Source organism: Oculina patagonica, chromosome 4 (genome assembly GCF_052425735.1).
Source record: "Oculina patagonica isolate OP01 chromosome 4, crgOcupat, whole genome shotgun sequence".
NCBI lineage: Eukaryota > Metazoa > Cnidaria > Anthozoa > Scleractinia > Oculinidae > Oculina > Oculina patagonica.
In genome coordinates, this window is record NC_135761.1 from 5,362,910 (window position 1) to 5,374,573 (window position 11,664).

At 41.0% G+C, this 11,664-nt stretch overlaps 1 protein-coding gene across 1 annotated transcript; it reads right to left on the reverse strand.

Moving 5' to 3' along the window:
* Window positions 1-1,229: 1,229 nt before the first annotated feature.
* On the reverse strand, window positions 1,230-2,022 carry LOC144649576 (uncharacterized). Its single transcript, XM_078509087.1, has 2 exons — window positions 1,584-2,022; window positions 1,230-1,498 (listed from the first exon to the last, which is right to left on the reverse strand). The coding sequence occupies exons 1-2, from the start codon at window positions 1,750-1,752 to the stop codon at window positions 1,257-1,259; spliced, it is 411 nt and encodes a 136-aa protein (XP_078365213.1). The 5' UTR covers window positions 1,753-2,022; the 3' UTR covers window positions 1,230-1,256.
* Between the last annotated feature and the right edge of the window lie 9,642 nt (window positions 2,023-11,664).

The following is an 11,664-nucleotide window of genomic DNA, read 5'->3' on the forward strand; positions in this document are numbered from 1 at the left end:
CGAGCGCCGAAGGCGAAACGTGAATATATTATTATTAAACTTCTCGAGCGCCGAAGGCGAAACGTGAATATATTATTATTGAACTCTTCGAGCGCCGAAGGCGCGAGTGCGTGGGCGAAGCGAGCCCCCAGAGGGAGAGCCTGCACGCAATCCATTGAATTTCAAATCCGGCCCCTCGAAATGTGACAACTTGTTGACAACTCGCTACGCTTTCGGTGTCAATATATCGATCGATGGCTCTTCATAGATCGATCGAACGCTCGCGCGTTTATTTCGAAAAAAGTTGTAAACAAAGAGAGTGAATGTTCCTGTATCTGCAAGTGTAGATTTTTGGTAAAATGTGGAACTGGTAAATAGGTTCGCATGTAAACGGAAAATTTATTTGAAGCATCAAATCGCGATGGGAGCCGCGGACAAATGATGACAGATGTACGAACAAATTGAAAAACAATTCGCAAAATTGTCTAGTTTGTCCAGCCGTGTGTGCGATTCGTGTCCTCAAAAAAATCAGAAAATCGAACTTAACTAGTGAGCATCACTCTGCGAACGGCATTTGTAAAGCTGCTTTATTCTCCTGCGCGTTTCGTCCGACTGTCGCGGACTTCTCAGCCGATGCAAAATCAACTGCGAACTGACACTCGTAACCCCGCTCGTAACGCCGGTTAAATCTCGCAAAGCAACACAGTTCAACCCATCGATTGTCCCTCCTTCACCTGGTCTTCAATTATGCTGGAAAGTGGGCATATTACTAAAACGATAGTGTCTGAGAGTCGGTCGTAAACTTTCTTCTCCGCCATTGCCACTGCAAAGAGTTGAAATATGAAGCAATTGCCGTAACCCGTTTGCATAACCGCAAAAACATCTCGTCCTTCTAGAAGACAATTTACTGCATCTTCCTGTTCTTGTTTTAAATTAAGGAGAATCAAGAATCGTTAGAATCAAGCGAAAGTCTCCAAAATTCTTCATCAACGCTGCTGAACGAACTCGCGTACCTATTCACGGACGCCGGCCGTAGTTGATTTGGCTTTGATATGGACTCTGGATTTACTCACATTGATTGAGCCTGTCATTTTTGACCAATCAGAGTGCTGCGTTCGTGGACGAACGCGCCGGATTTGAAATTCAATGGCGTGCGTGCAGGCTCTCAATTTTGGTGAGTCTCGCGCATGGTTTGATGAATACAACTACCGTGATTCCCTGCAGGCGTGCGCTATAGAGGGAATCGGGTATTGCGGAACTTGATACATCTTCAAACTTCACAATTCCATCCAGTTCGGACACTTTGGCTCTTCCACATAGCACGTCGAACATTTTAAGGACATCCTCTTCCGTTTCTGCCAGAGGAATAGCTCTTCCGATGGCTTTAAAAAGAAACTGCTCATCCTCTGACTGGCACACCCGACTAGAAACACGTAGCACTGATCTGACCGCATCCAATGCAGCTGACAACCTTTCAGTACGCTAAAAGCTTTATTCTGTCCAACAGTCTGGATCAGACCTGAAGTTGAAAAAAAATAAAAGCCAACCATTATACACCTTTATACGTGTAAAATTATAAAGTATATCCAAATAAAAAAACATACCTTGTACTTGAGCATCTGAGTAGTCCACAATTACCGCCTGAAGGCAATCTTTAGGATCAAATTGTGGGTAGTACTTTCCAACTGCTTTGAATATGCCACTGAAGGCCACCTGATATGCCTCTGCTGTCAATCGGTCTAAATTTGCCCTGCCACAGATCATGTATTCCATGGTTAGGTGATTGAATGATTCAGCAGATATGGAAAGTCGGCAACAGATGGAAAGGTAACGTCGACGACAATGAAATCTGCACTTGACAGAATCTTGGCCATAAGCCTGCTCAAAAAGAAAACTGCATTAAGGTTGTCTGTCAAGTAGTGTTCTACTTTGTAAGGGCACAAGTAGGCATCCACTTCGTCGTTAAAGTTGGTCTTGTCTTGCAATTCGCTATTAGTAAACGTACGGTTCTTGTGAGCATCTTTATTGACACGACCTTGAACGATTGCTTCATAGTTCTGTATGATGCTGTAAGCTTTCACCAAGTTGGGATCCACTCTTGCTTTCTTCACTACACGATTTATAACGTCTATATTTGCTGCTACAGGAGATTCCTCAGCAGGCTAGGCATGCAGGACATTCCATAACCAAACTACACGTCTTTGGCAGTCTTTGTGAAGTTGCTTTGTACACATTCCACAATTTGTTCTTCTAACATGGTTGGTATCTTGCTTGGGGCTGGTTTTCCATGAGAGTGAGTTGCTTCACCTGGGGTACAGCTGACGACTCCAAGCCAACGTCTTGTATCATTTTTACAATCTTCTGGGTGAATGTAGACAAACATGACGTTACAGGTTTCAGATTTCTCCAGTGGCGCATTGACAGGTGAAACTTTCTCAACGAATTCCATTCCTTTTGAGCTAACTGAACTGTGTTGCTTTGCGAGATTTAACCGGCGTTACGAGCGGGGTTACGAGTGTCAGTTCGCAGTTGATTTTGCATCGGCTGAGAAGTCCGCGACAGTCGGACGAAACGCGCAGGAGAATAAAGCAGCTTTACAAATGCCGTTTGCAGAGTGATGCTCACTAGTTAAGTTCGATTTTCTGATTTTTTTGAGGACACGAATCGCACACACGGCTGGACAAACTAGACAATTTTGCGAATTGTTTTTCAATTTGTTCGTACATCTGTCATCATTTGTCCGCGGCTCCCATCGCGATTTGATGCTTCAAATAAATTTTCCGTTTACATGCGAACCTATTTACCAGTTCCACATTTTACCAAAAATCTACACTTGCAGATACAGGAACATTCACTCTCTTTGTTTACAACTTTTTTCGAAATAAACGCGCGAGCGTTCGATCGATCTATGAAGAGCCATCGATCGATATATTGACACCGAAAGCGTAGCGAGTTGTCAACAAGTTGTCACATTTCGAGGGGCCGGATTTGAAATTCAATGGATTGCGTGCAGGCTCTCCCTCTGGGGGCTCGCTTCGCCCACGCACTCGCGCCTTCGGCGCTCGAAGAGTTCAATAATAATATATTCACGTTTCGCCTTCGGCGCTCGAGAAGTTTAATAATAATATATTCACGTTTCGCCTTCGGCGCTCGAGGAGTTCAATAATAATATATTCACGTTTCCCCCGAATAGAGAGCCTGCTCGCAGGCTATGCTAGAATTGAATCATACCATAAAAGTCTGGGATACCTTTTGCGATTTTTGGTGGACGAAGAGGAGTACATTTATGCCAAAAAAATTCCAGACAAAGACATAAAGCTTCTGTAAACGCTCTTTCTGTAAAGGGCTGAAGCCCCGCAGTCATGTGTTACAAACGCCACTATAACTGGCAGACTTTCATGATTAGAGTTTTTTGAGTTACAAACTCAAATTTACAAAGTTAAGCGGACATCGCAATTTTTCTTGTTATAAATGAGTAAATCCTATTATTCCGATTGTCTATCTAACGTAGAATATTCTTAAGGTTATACCGTTGCTCAAGTAGTTATTCAAGTAAGTTTAAGATATTTAAAACAGACAATTGTGTTCAACAGCCTTAAAGCATTTTCGTTTTTTAACATTTTCTACATGATCGAATTCGCTCGCGAAGGGCTGTAATTGACGGAATAACGAATGCGAGGCTTTTTGTTGTATTTTATACATAAGACGTAGAGACAAATACAAGTTAACTTGCGGCATGGATAGAAATATGTCAAATAAAATTATACTTATGTGGCTCTAGATCTTTTTATTAGGAAAATGTTGCGCTTTCCACAGAGGGTCTGTACAATGAAATGTTTCGCATCTTTTGCCCATTGTCCGAAGGAAGCGAAACGTTTCGCATCTTTTCCCCGACTACTAATATATATATTGTGGGCGTGGAAGCGAGATGTTTCGCATACTTTTGCCCATTGGCCGAAGGAAGCGAAACGTTTCGCATCTTTTCCCTGACTACTAATATATATATTGTGGGCGTGGAAGATTTCAGATTTCTCCAGTGGCGCATTGACAGGTGAAACTTTCTCAACGAATTCCATTCCTTTTGAGCTAACTGTCAAGGTGCGACTTGTTTGCTCGTACCTCTGGAAACGAATGGCAGTTAGTAACATCAGCAAATACTTTGAAATATCAACTGCTGAAGCACTTTCCATCTCACAGGAAAAGCAGCATCTCTCTTGTGCTTCAAGGTTATGGGCGTGGAAGCGAGATGTTTCGCATACTTTTGCCCATTGGCTGTTGGAAGCGAAACGTTTCGCATCTTTTCCCCGACTAATAATCTATATATTGTGGGCGTGGAAGCGAGATGTTTCGCATACTTTTGCCCATTGGCTGTTGGAAGCCAAACGTTTCGCATCTTTTCCCCGACTAATAATCTATATATTGTGGGCGTGGAAGCGAGATGTTTCGCATACTTTTGCCCATTGGCTGTTGGAAGCCAAACGTTTCGCATCTTTTCCCCGAGTAATAATCTATATATTGTGGGCGTGGAAGCGAGATGTTTCGCATACTTTTGCCCATTGGCTGTTGGAAGCCAAACGTTTCGCATCTTTTCCCCGAGTAATAATCTATATGTTGTGGGCGTGGAAGCGAGATGTTTCGCATACTTTTGCCCATTGGCTGTTGGAAGCGAAACGTTTCGCATCTTTTCCCCGACTAATAATCTATACATTGTAGGCGTGGAAGCGAGATGTTTCGCATACTTTTGCCCATTGGCTGTTGGAAGCGAAATGTTTCGCATCTTTTCCCCGACTAATAATCTATATATTGTAGGCGTGGAAGCGAGATGTTTCGCATACTTTTGCCCATTGGCTGTTGGAAGCGAAACGTTTCGCATCTTTTCCCCGATTACTAATATATATATTGTGGGCGTGGAAGCGAGATGTTTCGCGTACTTTTGCCCATTGGCTGTTGGAAGCGAAACGTTTCGCATCTTTTCCCCGATTACTAATATATATATTGTGGGCGTGGAAGCGAGATGTTTCGCATACTTTTGCCCATTGGCTGTTGGAAGCGAAACGTTTCGCATCTTTCCCCTGACTAATAGTGTATTGTGGGCGTGGAAGCGAGACGTTTCGCTTCCAGTCCCCATTAGCATTGGAAGCGGAACGTTTCGCTTCCGCGCGCACAATATAGGGACTTGCGACTCGCTTCCAAAATCACATTATGTTCGAAGGAATTTTTTCGCACATTATGCTAAATACTGCTTTCCCCAAAAAAGAAGTACATAATAGCGAAACCTTGCATTAATAATCATTGTATTCTGATCTGATTGTTATTTTTTATACATTAACTATTTGAAAGTGGTTCTCATTGATGAAAACAAAACGGTTTTTCATTCACTGCTTGAAGTATTTATAGACGTGAAAACATTTACTTAATCAAATTACATTCTGCACGAAATATTTTGAATCCTTTCGTCCCGAAACTTTGAGGAAATTGAAATCTTTGTTGGACAGTACTGCATAAAAGCAGTTCATAGAATTGAATAAGAAGATAAGAACCATATTGATAAAGGAAATTTGAAAACTTTATTTTGGCTCATTTTGACGAAATTCAGGATTTTCAAAGGCTGCCAGTAAACGGCTGTATCTTGTTATACATTGAAGTCACTATCTGTCTTCTCATTGGCTAAGAGCCTACACATTTTACATTTAATTCTGAGAATCAGCGGAACCTACAGATAAGTGAATAATCTGCTAGCAGATTATTCACGTATCTGTAGGTTGGGCACGTAATGCATGATTTCCGAGAGCAATGTGAGAGGCATCTGACAGCGAAGGAAATTCATAGTTTGTCGATTCGCTTCTTCAACCGAGCAAAAAATTGACCCAAATTGGAAACTTGCTGGACAATAAATTTTCTCAAAACACAAAATGACGGACAAAGATTGCAAAGGAGCTATTCCACGAATACCTTGAGAGAAAAGCATTCACAAGCAAGACGACAAGTAGGAATTAGTAGAACGGTTGCAATCGTTTTGTTCTAATTTTTTTCCAGATAAACAAAGTTTAATAAAACAATTATTAAATTCGGTTTTTTTGATATCCGGAATAATCAAGATCTCGGTAAGTGTTATCAGTCTCAGCCTTCGGCTCGAGCTAATAACACTTACCTCGACCTTGATTATTCTGGATATCACCTTATTTAAACATTTAAACCTCATTTAATAACTGTTTATTATCGTACCTAGCAGCCGTTGTCGGAGACCCACGAATTTATATCTGTACGAATAGCGGAGCGTTTTAATATGGCGTCAGGGCAGCCATATTGGTGTTCCAAAACAAAGGAACGGCGGCCATATTGGTTTACCAAGCCATTCCTCCGGGAATTGAACTCTATTTTTATGCAAAAATAATCTTTTGTTTTAGTCAACCACTATGGCAGCTGGTGGCGTGAGTGAAAACGCTCTATATAAATTGTTGTAAGATAAACGGATTAAATGTGTATTTTGCAGCGATTCGAGGCTGTTTCCTCGGGCGAATTTCAAAAAATATTTATGTTATGTGTTATGTGACCCCCCCCCCCCCTTATGGCGTTCGACGAAGGAGAACGCATACTAAACGTGCCGTCAGGGACGGCGGAGCATTTTTCCAGGTGGGGGGGCTGACTAGTGACTTGAAGTGGGGGGGGCTTAAGAGTCTCTTCTCTTAGTAAGTCTTTATTTTTTTGGAAAAAGTGGGGGGGGGGGGGCTAAAGCCCCCCAGCCCCCCGGCTCCGCCGTCCCAGGCCGTTTGTCCGAAATCAGTCCCGCGGGTTTTACGATCAGTCCCGCAGGCATAGCCTGTGTACAGCCGTCCCGAGCGGAGCGGAGCGGGACGGCTGTAAACAGGCTACGCAGGCATCACCGATGCTTTCCCATTACAGCGTTTGGGCACCATCTTGGAGTGTCTGGCACATGTGGCCTCGATCTCATGCAAAACAAAATGGCGTCGGAACTTGCGATCGCAGAAACATTGATTATATTTCAACTTTTTAGGCCTTTCCATTTTCTTTCTTAAATTCTTTTCAGACAGTTCAGAGAGCTCGGTAAGAAATTCGTCAATTCGGAGAGTTTAGTAAGTTCAAAACAACCATTGTGATGTCATATTTTATCAATTATGTAGTCTTGACTATGACATGCATGTTCAGTGGCTCCTTTTGCTCGACCGCTCGGCTCCGATGTTCAACTTTGAGGGAAATGATATGAAGATCCACCAACGTTAAAAGTCTGATACTCCACATACATCAAAAACCGTATATGGTGTGCCAAACCTCCTAAATTTGTTACAAGACAACGTAAATTCGCTATGCAGTGAATGTTGACAGATTTCTTCGAACATTTTACCCTTTGAGAGAGTAAAAAATAGAATCTAAAATATAATGTAACAAAAAAAGTATCAAACGAGGGATCGGTTATTATTCGCAAACACTTCTGCGTTATCAAATTTAGTTAATGAATGAATGTTACCAAGGAAAATGCCTTATTCTTAGATCGTTTCTCCATTGATACTTTGCCCGCCATCTTGAATAACACTTATGCGAAGCGTGACGTCATACTGGCAGTGATGAATTAACCAATATATGCTTTAGAGACACCTCTTCCCGGGTTCAACTCTTAAACATTTTCGCTCATATAATTTACTGAGCTTTGTGCAAACAAAGCTCAAATCTCGTTCGTGCCAAATCTTATTGTTTTCTAATCTAGATCTGTTTCAGATCTGTTTATTTGGAAACTGACGCGCTTGTTTGAGAGTACACCCTCCGAACTGAATTGAACTTCCGTCACTTCGCTGTCATGTTTAACAAAAGTGTATCCTATGTAAATCTCTAAGTTGTATCAGAAATTGCTTTAACGTTGTAGGGACTCACGTTGAAGTCAATCAACTCAATAAGCGGCCGTCTGACAGGGTTCCTTTAGAAAAACTTCGAGGCAGTAATCTAGACCCCCTGTGATCTGACCTCTCGTTAGCGACTTCCTCTTGAAAGCTGGTCGACACTTGAAATGGTAGCTTACAGGATATTCAACTGTAACAAATACTGGCATATATTGTTCAAGAAAAGGCCGTGGTCTTTTGTCTTTTTCCCTACACGCACAGATAAAAAAGAAAGCGTAGAAACATAGTTAACATGAGTAATAGAGGAAAATGACTAGGAAAAAAACAAACATCAAAGGAGCAAACAAAGAGGCCAAGATTTAGGTACAGGTTGAAAGAACCATGGCCGTGCACATCTTTTGTTTTGTGCCGGCTAAAACACTATGCATGATTGACATAATCGCAATGTCTTTATTGGTTAGTTATATTGCCAGGTTTTGTGCACGGTCGACCCTATAAACAGCGAACAAAAACCTGTAACAAACTGAGAGAACTTTTCCGGGCTTCATAACCATTAACCTCTATTAAATATGAGAAACAAGACAAAATTAAGACGCTTTAAATTTAAATCTTTATTTCTGACTCAATTTTCGTCTTCACAGGTTAAGCAGGTAGACTGTTGAACTCTTGAAGTCCTACTTTCTTACTTTTCCATTTAAGACAGTATATGAAGACGATTGAAAATTACAGCTTTCTATGAAAAATTTATTGTTAAAGCGTGTAACCTATTATAACATAGGGTAACTACATCACTCGCCTTAAAAGTTCCTCGAAGCCAATAGCTGGGAGCCGCGTAAGTATTAACAGCTTTAGATATTTCACTCTACCAACTGTTGAAAGCTCTTTTTTTAATACTATAGAAATATTTAATAATGATAGCCCTTTCGTTTTACTTTTTAACAATCTTTGTGAACATTAAGTCATTAAAATAGCGGCGGGTTGTACTTTTACTTTAAATTTCAGTTAAATATTTTTTTTTTACCTTTTTTTCTTTTACAGTACAATTATCCTTCTGCTTCAATTTTACTGAGGGTTATTATTAAGCAGTTGGTATACTAAAAATAGTGTTTAAGAGTGTTCTTGTTTGTGCTGTATATGTTTGAAAAGCCGATATGGTCACAAAGAGTAGTCTTTTGCGTTGTGACTTTCATTACGTTAGCGTGGTGAATAACATGCTACATTTTATTCTAACAGATTTGTTTCTCGATCTTACAGCTCTCACCCAACTCAGTAAATTGTGGTGCCTCCATATTGTGTGTCGCAATCGGTCGCAATTTTTAACTTCATATTTTGTTTAACAAATGTATTTCTTTTGAAAACAACAGCTTCCTATAAGAATTTTGTGTCGACGCGTTAAATATAATAATATAAGGAAACCAGGGAATATTAAGAAAGAAACTAATTACATTCATGCAGGTAGCGATGAAGCAGTACAAGATTTGTGTCGTCCTGTTTGCCCTGATCTCGCTAAACAACGCGGCAGTGGTAGGGCCGAACTCCCCCCATGCTGTATAACTTATCAAACCACCGAGCAACTACGATGACTTTTGTGTCCAGAGGGGAGAAGGAGGAGACAAGGTCGCATGCCGCATCAACTTTGAGCCCACGGTTGGGCTTCTTGTTTGCAAGACTGCTATTGTTGACGGTGAAGCGTGCGCGGATGTCATCAATACAGAGATCCAGAACCTAGCAAATCTCAGAGATGCGCCTGACCCCGGTGTCAGAGCAGTGAGATTTCATCCACAAGCAATCAATGACTTGCCTTGCGGAGCAAACCCAGCCGAAGTTGTTTGCAGCGGTTTTCTCGAAGAATGGGTGGGTGAAGACAGAGGAGAGTTTAAGCACACACGCGACGCTATCGCTCACAACGCGGTACCGGCTCTGATTTAGCAAGTGAAAGCTTTAACCTCTCGAGGCGGGTTACCAACAACAATCACTGATCTCAGGAACATCAAAACCTACATGGAAGCGGAAGCAACAAAGTATCGGCAAACCTTCGATCTTCAGGGCTTCTTCTTGATCAACGGGGGGTTGATAGTAAATGATGTCCCCTTCATAGCGGAAAACATTGACCTCGGTGACAGGTGCTGGGAAGATGAACAAGATCCTGAACCGACCACACAACAAGTTCTCACGGCTTTGGATGCCATGATCGAAGCCTTCGGGCAGCCCTAAATAGCAAAACAAACAAACAAAAAACAAACAAACAAACAAACAACCAATAGAAGAATAGTTAAGAAAACAAACAAATTTGCAATTGAGTTAAACGTAATGCATAACTGAACGTTTTAATCTTTTGATTTTGGTTGTAAATTTTAAATGCTTTGTTGCATTAAAATGGCTAAACTCAGAATGTGTGTGATTGTGTTTGTCGAAGTTCCATGTATCAGTTTTATTTTCCGATCAAAATAACAGTATTAGTTTCCTGATTTCCTCGAATAGTATGTTGTTTATAATAAAATAGGGGAGGCTCGGTGATCTAATGGTTAGCGCGCTGGACTCCAGATCGAGCGGTCCGGGTTCGAGGCCTAGCTGGCCGTCACTGTGTTATGTTCTTTGTCAAGACACTTTAGTCTCAAAGTGCCTATTTCCACTCAGGTGTATAAATGGGCTCCGGCCATCTACTGCTGGGGGGTAACCCTGCGATGGACTAGCATCCCATCAAGGGGTTAGATGTTTTAATTGTCATAGTCTGTAAGATTCGAACTTTGGCCGGACACCGTACCTCACCGATTTCGCTGAAATTTGGCATGCAGTCTTGTTTTAGGGTCTTAACTACCAAATGGATATTAAAAAGTTTCAATTCTTTTTATTTTGAAAAATATCGAGAAGGCCGATTTGAAGTAACCTGCGATCAGGCGTTCTTTTTTCTTTTTACGAAAGCGAGAGGGAAAAAAGAACGCGCAGTAGTAGGGAGGGAGGGTATGATTTCAGGTTAGATTTGAAGCGTCTGTGACGGCCCGCCAACATGGCGGATCGAAGGTGTTCTTGTTACTTCGACACTGAACCTGCCGTCACAGTTTCTCGATCATACTTGGTACAGTTATAAAGAACTATCTTTCTTCTTTCAATATATCAAAATAGATTCGGCAAATGTTGAGTTTGAATGATCAACGGCCAAGAAGTTCGAAGGTATGTTAACGATGTTTTGAACAGTCTCAAATTTACTACAAAATGAAAGGCTTATAACTCCACTGTTATCTCGATTTAGAACTAGCCATTTACCATGAACAAAGCTTGTTCATTGGTGAATTGATTTCATTAATAAAAAATTGGGGAAATGTAGCCGTTAAGAATAAAAAAATTATGGAACCTCTAGTAAATTGGCCATTTCAGCGCCATTTCAGCGGATCAGCTCATTTAACAGCAAATAATCGGGAGAAACATGAAAGGGTTACAGTCGTTTATAATAAGCAGTTTTCATGTATTCTTTGCTTATCTTAAACAAATACATGATCTTTGCCAAAGATATGGCGATTTTTGAGCGTACGATCGTTTTTCCAAATTTTTATATCGGCAACTTTATTTTATTTGTTGTCGAGATTATACGCTGTTGTTATTCAATATTCGTTTCACAAGAACTTCTGCTGCTCGCATTTTCCAAATCACTGTTTAAGAAATTGCCCATTCCGTAACAGGGTCATTCTTAATTTTTCTTTAAAAATTACTAGGAAAGCAAGAATGTCATAGAACGGTTTTATACTAGTGAAAATACCTGTCAGACATAATTCCAACTGTTCGTGTTATCTGGCTGTTTTCACAAATATGCAAATTAAGGAATTCTTAATGTGGC

Excerpts from the sequence above, each read along its gene's own strand:
- LOC144649576 (XM_078509087.1), bottom strand. The coding sequence starts at position 1,752 with ATGGAATACATGATCTGTGGCAGGGCAAATTTAGACCGATTGACAGCA. Across the intron at positions 1,499-1,583 it reads CTCAGATGCTCAAGTACAAG|GTCTGATCCAGACTGTTGGA; the intron begins GTATGTTTTTTT and ends TTTCAACTTCAG.